The following is a 21,210-nucleotide window of genomic DNA, read 5'->3' as shown; positions in this document are numbered from 1 at the left end:
TATGCACTTCCTTGCTTCTGTCCCTAGGGTTCGGTGAGGGCAGTGGGAACTCCCCACTCAACCTGTCCACTCACAGACCCCCTGGATACAACTGCACTCAACACATTCCCCAATGAATCCCCACACCTACACAGCAAATCGTCACACCCCACCAACCCAGCGATCCACACCTCCCACCCTCCACACAGCAAACCCACACCTACACAGCAAACCCCCACACCTACACAGCAAATCGTCATACCCACCAATCCACCGATCCACACCTCCCACCCTCCACACAGCAAACCCACACCTACACAGCAAACCCCCACACCTACACAGCAAATCGTCACACCCCACCAACCCAGCGATCCACACCTCCCACCCTCCACACAGCAAACCCACACCTACACAGCAAATCGTCATACCCACCAATCCACCGATCCACACCTCCCACCCTCCACACAGCAAATCCCCACACCCACCCAGTGAATCTCAACACCACCCAGCGAATTGTCATACCCTCCCAACCCAGCGATCCACACCTCCCACCCTCCACAGCAAACCCACACCTACACAGCAAACCCCCACACCTACACAGCAAATCGTCATACCCACCAATCCACCGATCCACACCTCCCACCCTCCACACAGCAAACCCACACCTACACAGCAAACCCCCACACCTACACAGCAAATCGTCATACCCACCAATCCACCGATCCACACCTCCCACCCTCCACACAGCAAATCCCCACACCCACCCAGTGAATCTCAACACCACCCAGCGAATTGTCATACCCTCCCAACCCAGCGATCCACACCTCCCACCCTCCACACAGCAAACCCACACCTACACAGCAAACCCCCACACCTACACAGCAAATCGTCATACCCACCAATCCACCGATCCACACCTCCCACCCTCCACACAGCAAATCCCCACACCCACCCAGTGAATCTCAACACCACCCAGCGAATTGTCATACCCTCCCAACCCAGCGATCCACACCTCCCACCCTCCACACAGCAAACCCACACCTACACAGCAAACCCCCACACCTACACAGCAAATCGTCATACCCACCAACCCAGCGATCCACACCTCCCACCCTCCACACAGCAAACCCCCACACCCCCCCAGGGCATCCCGAGCACGTTCTCTGTTGCGACCCCTGCCACCATGCCCTCATTCGCCATGGCTGACCTTGAGTAGCATGTGTTTCTCGCTGGGCGTGAGGTACATTTTGTTCTCATAATAATCGACGCAGATGTTGACGATGTCGGCAAGCAGCTCCTCGTACCCAGGAATCACCTCCAGCTGCTGGTGCAGGCACTAGGGAGGGGACAGCGGGAGGGAGTGGGGCAGCAGTCACACTATCACCTCACCCCCTCCCCATCTCCCTCACCCTCCTCCCCGTCTCCCCCACCCACACTGTCACCCCCACACTCCCCATCTCCCCCACCCACACTGTCATCCCCACACTCCCCGTCTCCTCCGCTCACATCGTTAAAACTATACTCCCCGTCTCCCCCACTCTCACACACTGAGGAAGGGGGAGTTCGGTGGGACCCCACCCTCACTGCCACCTCCTCAGACCCTCACTGTCTCCTGCCAAAGAGAGTCATTCTTCTACAACACCTGACTTCGGGATAAATCACTACCATTCCCACTGTCACTGCCCCCACCCCTCACCCATTACCCCTATCCTTTCTGCCCCCACCCTGCCCGTCATGCCCTTCTTCTCTCTGTCCTGTTTTCCCCATCCTCCCCTTTCTCTCCATCTCCCTCTCCCTCTCCCTCCCCACCAGACCCACCCTCTCAGCCCCTCCCTCCCTGCCCACCTGGGTGATGCGGTTGTGGTTGGCAAGGAACATGGAGAGATTCTGAGATTCCTGAATCGACTGAGGGTCGGCCATTTTCCGCAGGAACTGAGCGGCCCTGAGGAGTTGGAGGGCAAGGTAGTCAGTCAGTGTGCGGGCACCACCCACAGTACATCTCGCAGTGGTCACGCACACCCCCTCCCCGAGACAAACACAGGACCCTTAACAGTACCGGTGAGCAGAGGGTCACAGCCCCCTGAAATTGGTGGCACAGGTCGATAGGGTGGTTAAGAAGGCTTATGGAATGCATACTTTTATTATTCAGGCATTGAGTTCAAAAGTCAGGAAGTTATCTTGCAGCTTTATAAAATTTTACTTAGTCCACACCTAGAGTGTTGAACACAGTTAGTCTGGTCACCCCATTACAGGAGAGGTTCACCAGGATGTTGCCAGGGTTAGATGGAATGTGTTGTAAGGAGAAATTGGGCAAACTGGGGTTGTTTTCTGTGGAATAGCAGAGGCTGAGGGGAGATCAGATAGAGGTTTATAAGAGGCATGGCTAGAGTAGACAGTCAGTAGCTTTTTCCCAGGGTTCAAATGTCTAATACCAGAGGACTCGAATTTAAGTTGAGGGGGGTAATTTCAAAGGAGGAGTGAAGGGCAAGTTGTTTTACACAGAGAGTGATGGGTGTCTGGAACATGCTGCCTGGGGTATGGTGGAGGCAGATAATTAGAAACTTTCCAAAGAAGTTTAGATGGGCACATGAATGTGAGGAAAATGGAGGGATGTGGACATTGTGTAGGCAGAGGGATTAGTTTAGTTGGCCATTTGATGACTAATTGGCTCAACACAGCATTCAGGGCTGAAGGGCCTGTTCCTGGTCTGTGTTTCTCATCATCAGGAAGGACATCATGAATTTGGAAGGATTTCTGAGGATGTTGCTGGGATTTGATGGAGTTCTCAGGAGAGGTTTGGCAGACTTGGTCGTTATTCACTGGTCTGAGGGTGAGCTGCAAACTTCTGGATATTTACACCTGACCGATGGAAACGAGCAGGGATGAGCATCGATGCGTGGAGACAAGCTGCAAGGAATCAGACCACAGGATCCCGCAGAGGATGGCAGATCACCGGGATCTACCCCACCCCCCACTCACTATTTGTCACATTCCCCAAGAGCACTGCAGGTGAAGGACCTGAAGCATCCCTACCTCCCATCCCACAATCTCTCTGACCCACCACTGTCAGGAAGGAGGTGCAGGAGCATCAGGGCTAGGACTGCCAGACTGGGAAACAGTTTCTTCCCTCAGGCTGTCATCACCAGGGTCTGGTCACTGGTTTACTGTTCACCTGTATGCATTTTGAATTATATTTTATTAGCTTAATGATGGTAATATCGTAGTTGATGTGTTGTGTGTGAGTACATCATGGAGTTGACAGAAAACCAGAGGACACAGATTTGGGGTGAGAGGGGAAAGGTTTAAAAGGGACCTAATTGGCAACATCTTCAAAACTGACTGTCCACAGAAGGCAGAGGCTGGTGGTAGATGGAGTGTATTCTGGAGGTTGGTGACCACTGGTGTTCTGCAGGGATCTGTTCTGGGACCCCTGCTCTTTGTGGTTTTTATAAATAACCAGGAGGAGGAAGTGGAAGGGTGGGTTAGTAAATTTGCAGATCACATGAAGGTTTGTGGAATTGTGGATCGTGTAGAAGGTTGTCGTAGGTTACAACAGAACATTGATAGGATGCAGAGCTGGGCTGAGATGTGGCAGATGGGGTTAAATCCAGACAAGTGCGAAGTGATTTACTTTGAACAGTCTAATTTCAAGGTAGAATACAGGGCTAAACGCAAGAGACTTGGCAGTGGGGGAACAGAAGAATCTAGAGTCCACATCCATAGATACCTCAAAGTTTGCATGCATTGACAGGGCGATTAAGAAAGTGGATGGTGTGTTGGCTTCATTAGTCAGGGGATTGAGTTCAAGAGCTATGGGGTAATGTTGCAGCTCTATTATTATTAAGGATCCCACCCATCCATCCAGCATCCTCTTCGACTTTCTACCATCAGGCAGGAGACTCCGATGCATAAAGACAAGAACGGTCAGGATGGGAAACAGTTTCTTCCCTCAGGCCGTTAGGCTTCTGAACTCCCGGTTGCATCGTATTTGAAATGTCACTGGTTTATCTGTTCCATAACTTACAGTATTTAACATTAATGCACTTTAGTTTGTTATTTCTGTGTGATTCACCTGTAGATTTTATCCTTGCCTTCATAAGTTATCCTGTGCTATGTGTGTCGTGTGTACTACTGTGCTTTACACCTGGTTTGAAGAATCGTTGACTTGTCTCTATATACGCTATATGGTTATAAACATTATATATATATATATATATATATACGCACACATATATACACGTATATAGCTAAACTTTGCTCGACTTGGCACTACAACACACCGGCCAGACCACACTAGGAGTGTCGCATTCAGTCTGGTCACCTCATTCTAAGGAGGATGAGGAGACAGTGCAGAGATAAGTTGCCCTTCATTAGTTGGAATATTGTGGCTCACTCACTGGCCTCGACTCGAGTCGCCCAGCCTCCAGGATCCCTAATCGCACCTCCACTGAGAGGGGGTGAAGGACGCATGTTCCCAGTGGGGATGCTGTCAGTCTTTGAGCACACGTGTTTCCTCTGTCTGCCTGGGAATCTCTTCTCACAGAAGAGCTGGGGATGCCATAGGCATTTCGGATTTTGTGTTGGATGTAAAGAAGTAGTGAGCAGTTTTGGGCCCCTTATCTAACAGAAGATGTTCTGGCATTGGAGAGGATCTACAAGAGGTTCACGAGAATGATCCCGGGAGCATTTCATGGCTTTGAGCCTGTACTCACTGGCCTGATAACTTACTGAATATTGAAAGCACTCAATAGAGTGGATGTGGAGAGGATGTTTCCAATAGTGAAGGAGATGAGGACCAGAGGGCACAGATAGAGTGGATGTGGACAGGATGTTTCCAATAGTGAAGGAGATGAGGACCAGAGGGCACAGATAGAGTGGATGTGGAGAGGATGTTTCCTGTCGTGAGGCAGTCTAGGACCAAAGGACACAGATAGAGTGGATGTGGAGAGGATGTTTCCTATAGTGGGGAGTCCAGGACCAGAGGGCACAGATAGAGTGGATGTGGAGAGAATGTTTCCTATAGTGGGGGAGTCTAGGACCAGAGGACACAGATAGAGTGGATGTGGAGAGGATGTTTCCTATAGTGAAGGATATGAGGACCAGAGGGCACAGATTGAGTGGATGTGGAGAGGATGTTTCCTATAGTGAAGGAGATGAGGACCAGAGGGTACAGATAGAGTGGATGTGGAGAGGATGTTTCCAATAGTGAAGGAGATGAGGACCAGAGGGCACAGATAGAGTGGATGTGGAGAGGATGTTTCCTATAGTGGGGGAGTCTAGGACCAGAGGGTACAGATAGAGTGGATGTGGAGAGGATGTTTCCTATAGTGGGGAGTCTAGGACCAAAGGACACAGATAGAGTGGATGTGGAGAGGATGTTTCCTATAGTGGGGGAGTCTAGGACCAGAGGGTACAGATAGAGTGGATGTGGAGAGGATGTTTCCTATAGTGGGGAGTCTAGGACCAAAGGACACAGGTAGAGTGGATGTGGACAGGATGTTTCCAATAGTGAAGGATATGAGGACCAGAGGACACAGGTAGAGTGGATGTGGAGAGGATGTTTCCTATAGTGGGGAGTCTAGGACCAAAGGACACAGATAGAGTGGATGTGGAGAGGATGTTTCCTATAGTGGGGAGTCTAGGACCAGAGGACACAGATAGAGTGGATGTGGAGAGGATGTTTCCTATAGTGAAGGAGATGAGGACCAGAGGGCACAGCCTTAGAATAGAGAAGCATCTGTTTACACAAGAGATGAGATTTCTCTAGCCAGAGGATGGTGAATCTGTGGTATTCACTGCCACAGATGGCTGTAGAGACCTTGTCATTGAGTATATTTAAAGCAGAGGTTCTTGGTTAGTCAAAGGTTATGGGAGAAATCAGGAGAATGGGGTTGACAGGGGAAATAAATCAGCTAAAATGGAATGGCAGAACAGACCCAATGGGCTGAAGGGCCGAATTCTGCTCCTATGTCTTATGGACTCGCGGTCAATGGGCTGAAAAGCCTCCATCTATATCCGTGTGAGTGTTGAGTGGCTGCTGACTGACCGTTTGTAAGCAGAGTGGTCATTCTTCACACTGCACTTCATGTTCTTCAGCTCGTCCAGCACTGCGAACATGTTGATGAACTTGCCGAGGGTCAGCAAGTACGCCTCAGAGACAAAATCCTTCCGACGCTCAGCATGACACAAACGCTTCACCTCGCTGCAGAATCTCTCGATCGCCTTGCGCTGGGGTCAGGAGGAAACACAGGACACGGTTCATCCCAATGGACATATACAGAACCACACAAGGGCTACATGTAGAGGTGGGCAGTAAGGGAGTCACACTGAGCGGGGGGCAGTACTGAGGGAGGGTCACACTGTGGGAGGGGCAGGACTGAGGGAGGGTCGCACTGTGGGGGGGGCGGTACTGAGGGAGGGTCACACTGTGGGGGGGCAGTACTGAGGGAGGGTCACACTGTGAGAGGGGCGGGACTGAGGGAGGGTCGCACTGTGGGGGGGTGGTACTGAGGGAGGGTCACACTGTGGGAGGGGCAGGACTGAGGGAGGGTCGCACTGTGGGGGGGCGGTACTGAGGGAGGGTCACACTGTGGGGGGGCAGTACTGAGGGAGGGTCACACTGTGAGAGGGGCGGGACTGAGGGAGGGTCGCACTGTGGGGGGGCGGTACTGAGGGAGGGTCACACTGTGGGGGGGCAGTACTGAGGGAGGGTCACACTGTGAGAGGGGCGGGACTGAGGGAGGGTCGCACTGTGGGGGGGTGGTACTGAGGGAGGGTCACTGTGGGGGGGTGATATTGAGGTAGGGTCAACCTGTGGGAGGAGCGGTACTGAAGGAGGGTCACACTGAGGGAGGGGTGCTACTGAGGGAGGGTCACTGTGGGGGGGTGATATTGAGGTAGGGTCAACCTGTGGGAGGAGCGGTACTGAAGGAGGGTCACACTGAGGGAGGGGTGCTACTGAGGGAGGGTCACTGTGGAGGGGCGGTACTGAGGGAGGGGTGCTTCTGAGGGAGGGTCACTGTGGGGGGGTGGTACTGAGGGAGGGTCACCCTGTCGAAGGGGCGGTACTGAAGGAGGGTCACACTGTGGGGTAGGGGTGGTAAGGGAGGGTCACCCTATGGGAGGGTCTGTACTGAGGGAGGGGCAGTTCTGTGGGAGGGCTGAGGCTCCCCTGGTTCCCTTTACCTGGAAGTACATGAATTTCATTAGCTTGGTGACCTCAGGCTCCAGCACCTCCACCGTCTTCTCGTAGATCTCCACCCGGTTCGGCTGCTCGTTACACTTGACCTGGGTAGCACATAGGGAGAGCAATTAGCTCCAGAAACTGATGAGTACAGCATGTGTAAGGTCCTCCTGGGGCAGAATCGCTTGTGGGGCTGCACATCAACCCTGAACAATGTGCTGAATCAGGGGATCATTAAATCAGAGGTATGCTCAGAAGGTTTAAGGTCCTCCATCTGCAACAGGGAAGATTTTCCAGTGGCCAACCATTCCCATTCCCACAAATCGTTCCACAGCCTCTTCTTCTGCAGCCACACCCAGGGTGAAGCAGCAACAGTTCTGGGTAGTCTCCAACGTAACAGCTTGGACACAGGTTTCCTCAATTTGAGGTAATTTCTCCACCTCCCCTTCTCTCCTTTTCCATTCCCCATTTTTAGCTGTCATCTTACCCCTTCCCTTCTCCTTTCCTACTTATCACTCCCTGTGTTGCCCCTCCCTTTCTCCCACGGCCCACTCCCTTCCCCGTTCAGATTCCCACTTCTCTCGATCGATCACCACATAGCTTCTTATTTCATCCCCTCACCTGGTCTCACCTATCACCTGCCAGCTTGTACTTTCTTTCCAATCCTGATGGAAACCCCGGCCTGACTTCAGATCTTTGCGGAAAGGTGACCCGCTCTCGGGGTTTCACGACCGGCTGTTATCCGACATGCCAAGGATACAGCCGAAGAGCTCAGCCCGCCTACGGAGTTCCAGGATCTCAGGGTTCTGGAGACGGGAGGACTGAAAGTCGGTGTCCCAGCAGGAAATCAGTGTGTTGTGGGAGATGGAAGATCTCCGGCTGTGTGATAGGAAAAAGTGATGCAATGGACTTTTAACATTGTAAATCAGTGAGTTGTTTGTTACGCCTCCCCTCTCACTGTGAAACAGAGACATCTCCTTCTCCCTTACTAGGAAGAGAGAGTTTGTGGTACGTCGAATACGGGGTGAACGAGTAGTCTTGGGGCTACTGCAAGCCTGTGTCTTTACTGATGCTTTGCTGCATGCTTCAGTACTCGGTGGGGGGTGCCGATGCTTATTTTTGCCAGTGTGGGAGGGGGAGCTGTGTACTTTTTTCCATAGATGCTGCCTGACCTGCTGAGTTCCTCCAGCATTTTGTGTGTGTTGCTCGGATTTCCAGCTCCTGTAGATTCTCTCCTGTTTGTATCAGGGTTGTACACAGTGACATTAGAAGTAGTTTGACAATAGATTTACTTTATCTCCAGCTTGCAATGCCATCGTGGAACTGCTGAACCTTGGTGATTAATTTCCGTGGACATCCGCACTTCCCCACGACCTTCCACAGACCCTCACCAAGGGTGAGGGCGTGACTGTTGACAGCACAGTCAGTGTCACAACAGTGTTTCATCATGTTGATAGCCACAGTCAGAGTGACACAACAGCGTTTCACAATGTCAACGGTCTCAGTCAGTGTCACAACACTGTTTCATCATGTTGATAGCCACAGTCAGAGAGACACAACAGCGTTTCACAGTGTCAACGGCCTCAGTCAGTGTCACAACAGTGTCTCACCATGTTGACAGCCACAGTCAGAGAGACACAACAGCGTTTCACAGTGTCAACGGCCTCAGTCAGTGTCACCACATTGTTTCACAGTGTTGATAGCCACAGAGCGACACAACAGCGTTTCACAATGTCAACAGTCTCAGAGTGACACAACAGTGTTTCACCATGTTGATAGCCACAGTCAGAGTGACACAACAGCGTTTCACCATGTGATAGCCAGAGTGACACAACAGCGTTTCACAGTGTCAACTGTCTCAGTGTCACAACAATGTTTCACACTGTTGACAGCCACAGAGTGACACAACAGCGTTTCACAGTGTCAACTGTCTCAGTGTCACAACAGTGTTTCACAATGTTGACAGCCTCAGAGTGACACAACAGTGTCTCACAATGTTGACAGCCACAGAGTGACACAACAGTGTTTGACAGTGTTGACTGACTTAGTCAGAGTGACACAACAGCATTTCACAGTGTCAACTGTCTCAGTCAGAGTGTCACAACAGTGTTTCACAATATCAACGGCCTCAGTCAGTGTCACAACAGTGTCTCACCATGTTGATAGCCACAGTCAGAGTAACACAACAGTGTTTCACAGTGTCATCTGTCTCAGAGTGACACAACAGTGTTTCACCATGTTGACAGCCTCAGAGTGACACAACAGTGTCTCACCATATTGATAGCCACAGTCAGTGACACAACAGCGATTCACAATGTTGACAGCCACAGTCAGAGTGACACAACAGTGTTTCACAATGTCAACGGCCTCAGTCAGTGTCACAACAGTGTTTCACCATGTTGATAGCCACAGAGTGACACAACAGTGTTTGACAGTGTTGACTGACTTAGTCAGAGTGACACAACAGCATTTCACAGTGTCAACGGCCTCAGTCAGTGACACAACAGCATTTCACAATGTCAACGGTCTCAGTCAGTGACACAACAGCGTTTCACCATGTTGACAGCCACAGTCAGAGTGACACAACAGTGTTTCACCATGTTGACAGCCACAGTCAGAGTGACACAACAGCGTTTCACCATGTTGATAGCCACAGTCAGAGTGACACAACAGTGTTTCACGGTGTCAACTGTCTCAGTCAGCGTCACAACAGCGTTTCACAATGTTGACAGCCACAGTCAGAGTGACACAACAGCGTTTCGCAGTGTCAACAGTCTCAGTCAGAGTGACACAACAGCGTTTCACAGTGTTGACTGTCTTAGTCAGAGTGACACAACAGCGTTTCACAGTGTCAACGGCCTCAGTCAGTGTCACAACAGTGTTTCACCATGTTGATAGCCACAGTCAGTGACACAACAGCATTTCACCAGGTTGATAGCCACAGAGTGACACAACAGCATTTCAGTGTCAACTGTCTCAGTGTCACAACAGTGTTTCACAATATCAACGGCCTCAGTCAGTGTCACAACAGTGTCTCACCATGTTGATAGCCACAGTCAGAGAGACACAACAGTGTTTCACCATGTTGATAGCCACAGTCAGAGTGACACAACAGTGTTTCACAATGTCAACTGTCTCAGAGTGGCACAACAGCGTTTCACCATGTTGACAGCCTCAGAGTGACACAACAGCGTTTCACAGTGTCAACGGCCTCAGTCAGTGACACAACAGCATTTCACAATGTCAACGGTCTCAGTCAGTGACACAACAGCGTTTCACAATGTCAACAGTCTCAGAGTGACACAACAGCGTTTCACAGTGTCAACGGCCTCAGTCAGTGTCACAACAGCATTTCATCATGTTGATAGCCACAGAGTGACACAAGTGTTTTACAGTGTCAACTGTCTCAGTCAGAGTGACACAACAGCGTTTCACAGTGTCAACGGCCTCAGTCAGTGTCACAACAGTGTTTCACAGTGTCAACGGCCTCAGTCAGTGTCACAACAGTGTCTCACAGTGTCAACGGCCTCAGTCAGTGTCACAACAGTGTTTCACAGTGTCAACGGCCTCAGTCAGTGTCACAACAGTGTTTCACAGTGTCAACGGCCTCAGTCAGTGTCACAACAGTGTCTCACCATGTTGATAGGCACAGTCAGAGAGACACAACAGTGTTTCACAGTGTCAACGGCCTCAGTGTCACAACAGCGTTTCACCATGTTGATAGCCACAGAGTGACATAACAGCGTTTCACAATGTCAACAGTCTCAGAGTGACACAACAGTGTTTCACAATGTTGATAGCCACAGTCAGACACAACAGCGTTTCACAATGTCAACAGTCTCAGAGTGACACAACAGAGTTTCACAATGTTGATAGCCACAGAGTGACACAACAGCGTTTCACCATGTTGACAGCCACAGTCAGAGTGACACAACAGCATTTCACAGTGTCAACGGCCTCAGTCAGTGTCACAACAGTGTCTCACCATGTTGACAGCCTCAGAGTGACACAACAGTGTTTCACAGTGTCAACTGTCTCAGTCAGAGTGACACAACAGCGTTTCACAGTGTCAACGGCCTCAGTCAGTGTCACAACAGTGTCTCACCATGTTGATAGCCACAGAGTGACACAACAGCGTTTCACCATGTTGATAGCCACAGTCAGAGTGACACAACAGTGTTTCACGGTGTCAACTGTCTCAGTCAGCGTCACAACAGCATTTCACAATGTTGACAGCCACAGTCAGAGTGACACAACAGCGTTTCGCAGTGTCAACGGTCTCAGTCAGAGTGACACAACAGCGTTTCAGTGTCAACAGTCTCAGTCAGTGTCACAACAGTGTTTCACCATGTTGATAGCCACAGAGTGACACAACAATGTTTCACAGTGTTGATAGCCACAGTCAGTGACACAACAGCTTTTCACAGTGTCATCGGTCTCAGTTAGAGTGACACAACAGCGTTTCAAAGTGTTGATAGCCACAGTCAGTGACACAACAACATTTCACAGTGTCAATTGTCTCAGAGTGACAAGACTGCATTTCAGTGTCAATGGCGTCAGTCAGTGTCACAAAAGCATTTCACCATGTTGACAGCCTCAGAGTGACACAACAGCGTTTCACAGTGTCATCAGTCTCAGTTAGAGTGACACAACAGTGTTTCCCAGTGTTGATAGCCACAGTCAGTGACACAACAACATTTCACAGTGTCAATTGTCTCAGAGTGACATGACTGCATTTCAGTGTCAACTGTCTCAGTCAGAGTGACACAACAGTATTTCATGCTGACATTTCTCTTGAACCAATCCTCACTGTTTACCATTTACAGTGCAGTGCACTACATACATTTTGAAATCTATTTTATTGCATATTTATGATAATATTTCAGCTTATGTGCTGTGTGTGACATACCGTACGTTTCAAAGTCCAGAGGAACATATGCCATTTTTTTGTATATACGTACAGTCAGTGATTAGTACTCGGAATTGTTACACAGTGGGTTGGAGGGGAGGGGTTGACAGGGTCAGGGAGCCAACAGGCAGAACAAAAGTCGGGGGAATGAAGGTGTTTGTCTGAATGACTGTGACAGGGGTCAGTGCTGGGACCAGACTTACCTGAGGGATGGCCCGTGAACAGCTTCTCCATGTGTAAAGCATCACTGCGTACTCGTGACCTTCGTCCAGCATCTCATTCTGAAGCAAGAGACAGACCGTTAATACCCAGCACACCCAGACTATATTGCAGACCCACCATCAGCAACTGCTTACCAGCACCTGGCCCTTAGCCCCAATTTCTCAGCAGTCCATGCCAAAACCATTTAAACTGCCTGCTCCCATCAACCTGTACCTGGCCTGTAGCCCCAGCAGCTCACCCACAGACCTTTTCAATGTTGGGAGGGGTTTAAACTGACCAGGAAGATGGGGCTTGTCAGCCCTGGTTGGCAGCTCACCTCGAAAAAGGAAAACAATCACCTCAAACCTCCACTGCGTTGTGGCTATACCCATTCATGGAGAAGGCTTTGGGAATTAACCTGGAGGAAAAAATTCAGAGCTGGAGTCCCTAAAGCAGTCCTACATTGAGTTCAAAACTGACTGGCAACTCCCTCGACAACACTGATGCCAAACGGTATCAGTCTCTGCTGTTCCTTCGGTTCATCAGCTGTGCGGGCAACAGCTTGCCCTCCGCATCATGTTACCCTGCATATCACAGCAACAGCTGGGTCAACCTGACCAGTGCAGGGCCTCCGACTTCAAACTGTCGAGGGTACAGTGAAGTGCTTCTCTCCTGGAGGGATCCCAGAAGGATGGAGTCAGTGAGCCCCACTGTGTGAAAACAGGCCCTTCGGCCCAACTCATTCATGTCTCCCTGAGCTGGTCTAGTTTGACCCACTGGGACTGAGAGAGGGCTGGACAAGGGCAGACTTCTCCATAGCACCACCATGGGCAGCCACAAACCCATCTGCGAAAGGAGATGGCTCGGGCATGGGGCTAGCAACTCCATCCCAGAGCTACAGAAATGCCAACAGAAGCTCCAAAGATCTCATCCCTGAAAGAGGAAGGATCTTCGTCTTGAAATCATCTGAAGTGGCGTGGTGTAAACAGCAGACCACAGGACACAGGACTCTGGCGATCTGCCATTGGCGGCTGATGCCCCGGTAGGAGAGATGGACTGAAGAAGACCACAGGACAGAGGACTCTGGCGATCTGCCGTTGGCGGCCGATGCCCCGGCAGGAGCGATGGACTGAAGAAGACCACAGGACAGAGTACTCTGGCGATCTGCCGTTGGCGGCCGATGCCCCGGTAGGAGAGATGGACTGAAGAAGACCACAGGACACAGGACTCTGGCGATCTGCCATTGGCGGCCGATACCCCGGTAGGAGAGATGGACTGAAGAAGACCACAGGACAGAGGACTCTGGCAATCTGCTGTTGGCAGACTTGAGGGGCCGAATGGTCTACTTCTGCACCTATTGTCTATTGACAGAGGACTCTGGCGATCTGCCATTGGCGGCCGATACCCCGGTAGGAGAGATGGACTGAAGAAGACCACAGGACACAGGACTCTGGCGATCTGCCGTTGGCAGACTTGAGGGGCCGAATGGTCTACTTCTGCACCTATTGTCTATTGTCTATTGACAGAGGACTCTGGCGATCTGCCATTGGCGGCCGATACCCCGGTAGGAGAGATGGACTGAAGAAGACCACAGGACACAGGACTCTGGCGATCTGCCGTTGGCGGCCGATGCCCCGGTAGGGGTGATGGACTGAAGAAGACCACAGGACAGAGGACTAGCGATCTGCCATTGGCGGCCGATGCCCCGGTAGGGGTGATGGACTGAAGAAGACCACAGGACAGAGGACTGGCGATCTGCCATTGGCAGCCGATGCCCCGGTAGGGGTGATGGACTGAAGAAGACCACAGGACAGAGGACTCTGGCGATCTGCCGTTGGCGGCCGATGCCCCGGTAGGAGAGATGGACTGAAGAAGACCACAGGACAGAGGACTGGCGATCTGCCGTTGGCGGCCGATGCCCCGGTAGGGGTGATGGACTGAAGAAGACCACAGGACAGAGGACTGGCGATCTGCCATTGGCGGCCGATGCCCCGGTAGGAGAGATGGACTGAAGAAGACCACAGGACAGAGGACTCTGGCAATCTGCTGTTGGCAGACTTGAGGGGCCGAATGGTCTACTTCTGCACCTATTGTCTATTGACAGAGGACTCTGGCGATCTGCCATTGGCGGCCGATACCCCGGTAGGAGAGGTGGACTGAAGAAGACCACAGGACACAGGACTCTGGCGATCTGCCTTTGGCAGACTTGAGGGGCCGAATGGTCTACTTCTGCACCTATTGTCTATTGTCTATTGACAGAGGACTCTGGCGATCTGCCATTGGCGGCCGATACCCCGGTAGGAGAGATGGACTGAAGAAGACCACAGGACACAGGACTCTGGCGATCTGCCGTTGGCGGCCGATGCCCCGGTAGGGGTGATGGACTGAAGAAGACCACAGGACAGAGGACTGGCGATCTGCCATTGGCGGCCGATGCCCCGGTAGGGGTGATGGACTGAAGAAGACCACAGGACAGAGGACTGGCGATCTGCCATTGGCAGCCGATGCCCCGGTAGGGGTGATGGACTGAAGAAGACCACAGGACAGAGGACTCTGGCGATCTGCCGTTGGCGGCCGATGCCCCGGTAGGAGAGATGGACTGAAGAAGACCACAGGACAGAGGACTGGCGATCTGCCGTTGGCGGCCGATGCCCCGGTAGGGGTGATGGACTGAAGAAGACCACAGGACAGAGGACTGGCGATCTGCCATTGGCGGCCGATGCCCCGGTAGGAGAGATGGACTGAAGAAGACCACAGGACAGAGGACTGGCGATCTGCCGTTGGCGGCCGATACCCCGGTAGGGGTGATGGACTGAAGAAGACCACAGGACACAGGACTCTGGCGATCTGCCGTTGGCAGCCGATGCCCCGGTAGGGGTGATGGACTGAAGAAGACCACAGGACAGAGGACTCTGGCGATCTGCCGTTGGCGGCCGATGCCCCGGTAGGGGTGATGGACTGAAGAAGACCACAGGACAGAGGACTGGCGATCTGCCATTGGCGGCCGATGCCCCGGTAGGGGTGATGGACTGAAGAAGACCACAGGACAGAGGACTGGCGATCTGCCATTGGCGGCTGATGCCCCGGTAGGAGAGATGGACTGAAGAAGACCACAGGACACAGGACTCTGGCGATCTGCCGTTGGCAGACTTGAGGGGCCGAATGGTCTACTTCTGCACCTATTGTCTATTGTCTATTGACAGAGGACTCTGGCGATCTGCCATTGGCGGCCGATACCCCGGTAGGAGAGATGGACTGAAGAAGACCACAGGACACAGGACTCTGGCGATCTGCCGTTGGCGGCCGATGCCCCGGTAGGGGTGATGGACTGAAGAAGACCACAGGACAGAGGACTAGCGATCTGCCATTGGCGGCCGATGCCCCGGTAGGGGTGATGGACTGAAGAAGACCACAGGACAGAGGACTGGCGATCTGCCATTGGCAGCCGATGCCCCGGTAGGGGTGATGGACTGAAGAAGACCACAGGACAGAGGACTCTGGCGATCTGCCGTTGGCGGCCGATGCCCCGGTAGGAGAGATGGACTGAAGAAGACCACAGGACAGAGGACTGGCGATCTGCCGTTGGCGGCCGATGCCCCGGTAGGGGTGATGGACTGAAGAAGACCACAGGACAGAGGACTGGCGATCTGCCATTGGCGGCCGATGCCCCGGTAGGAGAGATGGACTGAAGAAGACCACAGGACAGAGGACTCTGGCAATCTGCTGTTGGCAGACTTGAGGGGCCGAATGGTCTACTTCTGCACCTATTGTCTATTGACAGAGGACTCTGGCGATCTGCCATTGGCGGCCGATACCCCGGTAGGAGAGATGGACTGAAGAAGACCACAGGACACAGGACTCTGGCGATCTGCCTTTGGCAGACTTGAGGGGCCGAATGGTCTACTTCTGCACCTATTGTCTATTGTCTATTGACAGAGGACTCTGGCGATCTGCCATTGGCGGCCGATACCCCGGTAGGAGAGATGGACTGAAGAAGACCACAGGACACAGGACTCTGGCGATCTGCCGTTGGCGGCCGATGCCCCGGTAGGGGTGATGGACTGAAGAAGACCACAGGACAGAGGACTGGCGATCTGCCATTGGCGGCCGATGCCCCGGTAGGGGTGATGGACTGAAGAAGACCACAGGACAGAGGACTGGCGATCTGCCATTGGCAGCCGATGCCCCGGTAGGGGTGATGGACTGAAGAAGACCACAGGACAGAGGACTCTGGCGATCTGCCGTTGGCGGCCGATGCCCCGGTAGGAGAGATGGACTGAAGAAGACCACAGGACAGAGGACTGGCGATCTGCCGTTGGCGGCCGATGCCCCGGTAGGGGTGATGGACTGAAGAAGACCACAGGACAGAGGACTGGCGATCTGCCATTGGCGGCCGATGCCCCGGTAGGAGAGATGGACTGAAGAAGACCACAGGACAGAGGACTGGCGATCTGCCGTTGGCGGCCGATACCCCGGTAGGGGTGATGGACTGAAGAAGACCACAGGACACAGGACTCTGGCGATCTGCCGTTGGCAGCCGATGCCCCGGTAGGGGTGATGGACTGAAGAAGACCACAGGACAGAGGACTCTGGCGATCTGCCGTTGGCGGCCGATGCCCCGGTAGGGGTGATGGACTGAAGAAGACCACAGGACAGAGGACTGGCGATCTGCCATTGGCGGCCGATGCCCCGGTAGGGGTGATGGACTGAAGAAGACCACAGGACAGAGGACTGGCGATCTGCCATTGGCGGCCGATGCCCCGGTAGGGGTGATGGACTGAAGAAGACCACAGGACACAGGACTCTGGCGATCTGCCGTTGGCAGCCGATGCCCCGGTAGGGGTGATGGACTGAAGAAGACCACAGGACAGAGGACTCTGGCGATCTGCCGTTGGCGGCCGATGCCCCGGTAGGAGAGATGGACTGAAGAAGACCACAGGACAGAGGACTGGCGATCTGCCGTTGGCGGCCGATGCCCCGGTAGGGGTGATGGACTGAAGAAGACCACAGGACAGAGGACTGGCGATCTGCCATTGGCGGCCGATGCCCCGGTAGGAGAGATGGACTGAAGAAGACCACAGGACAGAGGACTGGCGATCTGCCGTTGGCGGCCGATACCCCGGTAGGAGAGATGGACTGAAGAAGACCACAGGACACAGGACTCTGGCGATCTGCCGTTGGCGGCCGATGCCCCGGTAGGGGTGATGGACTGAAGAAGACCACAGGAAACAGGACTCTGGCGATCTGCCATTGGCGGCCGATGCCCCGGTAGGGGTGATGGACTGAAGAAGACCACAGGACACAGGACTCTGGCAATCTGCCGTTGGCGGCCGATGCCCCGGCAGGAGCGATGGACTGAAGAAGACCACAGGACAGAGTACTCTGGCGATCTGCCGTTGGCGGCCGATAACCCGGTAGGAGAGATGGACTGAAGAAGACCACAGAACAGAGGACTCTGGCAATCTGCTGTTGGCAGACTTGAGGGGCCGAATGGTCTACTTCTGCACCTATTGTCTATTGACAGAGGACTCTGGCGATCTGCCATTGGCGGCCGATACCCCGGTAGGAGAGATGGACTGAAGAAGACCACAGGACACAGGACTCTGGCGATCTGCCGTTGGCGGCCGATGCCCCGGTAGGGGTGATGGACTGAAGAAGACCACAGGACAGAGGACTGGCGATCTGCCATTGGCGGCCGATGCCCCGGTAGGGGTGATGGACTGAAGAAGACCACAGGACAGAGGACTGGCGATCTGCCATTGGCAGCCGATGCCCCGGTAGGGGTGATGGACTGAAGAAGACCACAGGACAGAGGACTCTGGCGATCTGCCGTTGGCGGCCGATGCCCCGGTAGGAGAGATGGACTGAAGAAGACCACAGGACAGAGGACTGGCGATCTGCCATTGGCGGCCGATGCCCCGGTAGGAGAGATGGACTGAAGAAGACCACAGGACAGAGGACTGGCGATCTGCCGTTGGCGGCCGATACCCAGGTAGGGGTGATGGACTGAAGAAGACCACAGGACACAGGACTCTGGCGATCTGCCGTTGGCAGCCGATGCCCCGGTAGGGGTGATGGACTGAAGAAGACCACAGGACAGAGGACTCTGGCGATCTGCCGTTGGCGGCCGATGCCCCGGTAGGGGTGATGGACTGAAGAAGACCACAGGACAGAGGACTGGCGATCTGCCATTGGCGGCCGATGCCCCGGTAGGAGAGATGGACTGAAGAAGACCACAGGACAGAGGACTGGTGATCTGCCGTTGGCGGCCGATACCCCGGTAGGAGAGATGGACTGAAGAAGACCACAGGACACAGGACTCTGGCGATCTGCCGTTGGCGGCCGATGCCCCGGTAGGGGTGATGGACTGAAGAAGACCACAGGACACAGGACTCTGGCGATCTGCCATTGGCGGCCGATGCCCCGGTAGGGGTGATGGACTGAAGAAGACCACAGGACACAGGACTCTGGCGATCTGCCGTTGGCGGCCGATGCCCCGGTAGGGGTGATGGACTGAAGAAGACCACAGGACAGAGGACTGGCGATCTGCCGTTGGCGGCCGATGCCCCGGTAGGGGTGATGGACTGAAGAAGACCACAGGACACAGGACTCTGGCGATCTGCCGTTGGCGGCCGATGCCCCGGTAGGGGTGATGGACTGAAGAAGACCACAGGACACAGGACTCTGGCGATCTGCCATTGGTGGCCGATGCCCCGGTAGGGGTGATGGACTGAAGAAGACCACAGGACAGAGGACTGGCGATCTGCCATTGGCGGCCGATACCCCGGTAGGAGAGATGGACTGAAGAAGACCACAGGACAGAGGACTGGCGATCTGCCGTTGGCGGCCGATACCCCGGTAGGGGTGATGGACTGAAGAAGACCACAGGACACAGGACTCTGGGGATCTGCCGTTGGCGGCCGATGCCCCGGTAGGGGTGATGGAATGAAGAAGACCACAGGACAGAGGACTGGCGATCTGCCGTTGGCGGCCGATGCCCCGGTAGGGGTGATGGACTGAAGAAGACCACAGGACAGAGGTCTCTGGCGATCTGCCATTGGCGGCCGATGCCCCGGTAGGGGTGATGGACTGAAGAAGACCACAGGACAGAGGACTCTGGCGATCTGCCATTGGCGGCCGATGCCCCGGTAGGGGTGATGGACTGAAGAAGACCACAGGACACAGGACTCTGGCGATCTGCCATTGGCGGCCGATACCCCGGTAGGGGTGATGGACTGAAGAAGACCACAGGACAGAGGACTGGCGATCTGCCGTTGGCGGCCGATGCCCCGGTAGGGGTGATGGACTGAAGAAGACCACAGGACAGAGGACTCTGGCGATCTGCCGTTGGCGGCCGATGCCCCGGTAGGGGTGATGGACTGAAGAAGACCACAGGACAGAGGACTGGCGATCTGCCGTTGGCGGCCGATGCCCCGGTAGGGTTGATGGACTGAAGAAGACCACAGGACACAGGACTCTGGCGATCTGCCGCTGGCGGCCGATGCCCCGGTAGGGGTGATGGACTGAAGAAGACCACAGGACACAGGACTCTGGCGATCTGCCGTTGGCGGCCGATGCCCCGGTAGGGGTGATGGACTGAAGAAGACCACAGGACAGAGGACTGGCGATCCGCCATTGGCGGCCGATACCCCGGTAGGAGAGATGGACTGAAGAAGACCACAGGACAGAGGACTGGCGATCTGCCATTGGCGGCCGATACCCCGGTAGGAGAGATGGACTGAAGAAGACAACAGGACAGAGGACTCTGGCAATCTGCTGTTGGCAGACTTGAGGGGCCGAATGGTCTACTTCTGCAACTATTGTCTATTGACAGAGGACTCTGGCGATCTGCCATTGGCGGCCGATACCCCAGTAGGAGAGATGGACTGAAGAAGACCACAGGACACAGGACTCTGGCGATCTGCCGTTGGCAGACTTGAGGGGCCGAATGGTCTACTTCTGCACCTATTGTCTATTGTCTATTGACAGAGGACTCTGGCGATCTGCCATTGGCGGCCGATACCCCGGTAGGAGAGATGGACTGAAGAAGACCACAGGACACAGGACTCTGGCGATCTGCCGTTGGCGGCCGATGCCCCGGTAGGGGTGATGGACTGAAGAAGACCACAGGACAGAGGACTAGCGATCTGCCATTGGCGGCCGATGCCCCGGTAGGGGTGATGGACTGAAGAAGACCACAGGACAGAGGACTGGCGATCTGCCATTGGCAGCCGATGCCCCGGTAGGGGTGATGGACTGAAGAAGACCACAGGACAGAGGACTCTGGCGATCTGCCGTTGGCGGCCGATGCCCCGGTAGGAGAGATGGACTGAAGAAGACCACAGGACAGAGGACTGGCGATCTGCCGTTGGCGGCCGATGCCCCGGTAGGGGTGATGGACTGAAGAAGACCACAGGACAGAGGACTGGCGATCTGCCATTGGCGGCCGATGCCCCGGTAGGAGAGATGGACTGAAGAAGACCACAGGACAGAGGACTCTGGCAATCTGCTGTTGGCAGACTTGAGGGGCCGAATGGTCTACTTCTGCACCTATTGTCTATTGACAGAGGACTCTGGCGATCTGCCATTGGCGGCCGATACCCCGGTAGGAGAGATGGACTGAAGAAGACCACAGGACACAGGACTCTGGCGATCTGCCTTTGGCAGACTTGAGGGGCCGAATGGTCTACTTCTGCACCTATTGTCTATTGTCTATTGACAGAGGACTCTGGCGATCTGCCATTGGCGGCCGATACCCCGGTAGGAGAGATGGACTGAAGAAGACCACAGGACACAGGACTCTGGCGATCTGCCGTTGGCGGCCGATGCCCCGGTAGGGGTGATGGACTGAAGAAGACCACAGGACAGAGGACTGGCGATCTGCCATTGGCGGCCGATGCCCCGGTAGGGGTGATGGACTGAAGAAGACCACAGGACA

General features: G+C 54.1%; 1 protein-coding gene across 7 annotated transcripts in view; it reads right to left on the bottom strand.

The window, feature by feature from the left end:
* Positions 1-21,210, bottom strand: part of cyfip2 (cytoplasmic FMR1 interacting protein 2) — a 180,223-nt gene that overhangs the window by 130,210 nt on the left and 28,803 nt on the right. For all 7 annotated transcript variants that reach the window (XM_059990728.1, XM_059990727.1, XM_059990726.1 and 4 more), the window contains 5 exons: positions 12,275-12,352; positions 7,165-7,266; positions 6,026-6,207; positions 1,825-1,921; positions 1,187-1,315 (listed from right to left, as the gene is read on the bottom strand). In XM_059990728.1, coding sequence (XP_059846711.1) covers positions 1,187-1,315; positions 1,825-1,921; positions 6,026-6,207; positions 7,165-7,266; positions 12,275-12,352 — 588 coding nt within the window. The remainder of the gene's footprint in view (positions 1-1,186; positions 1,316-1,824; positions 1,922-6,025; positions 6,208-7,164; positions 7,267-12,274; positions 12,353-21,210) is intronic.

Source organism: Hypanus sabinus, chromosome 15, assembly GCF_030144855.1.
Source record: "Hypanus sabinus isolate sHypSab1 chromosome 15, sHypSab1.hap1, whole genome shotgun sequence".
Classification (NCBI taxonomy): domain Eukaryota; kingdom Metazoa; phylum Chordata; class Chondrichthyes; order Myliobatiformes; family Dasyatidae; genus Hypanus; species Hypanus sabinus.
This window is presented reverse-complemented; position numbering and strand designations above follow the sequence as displayed.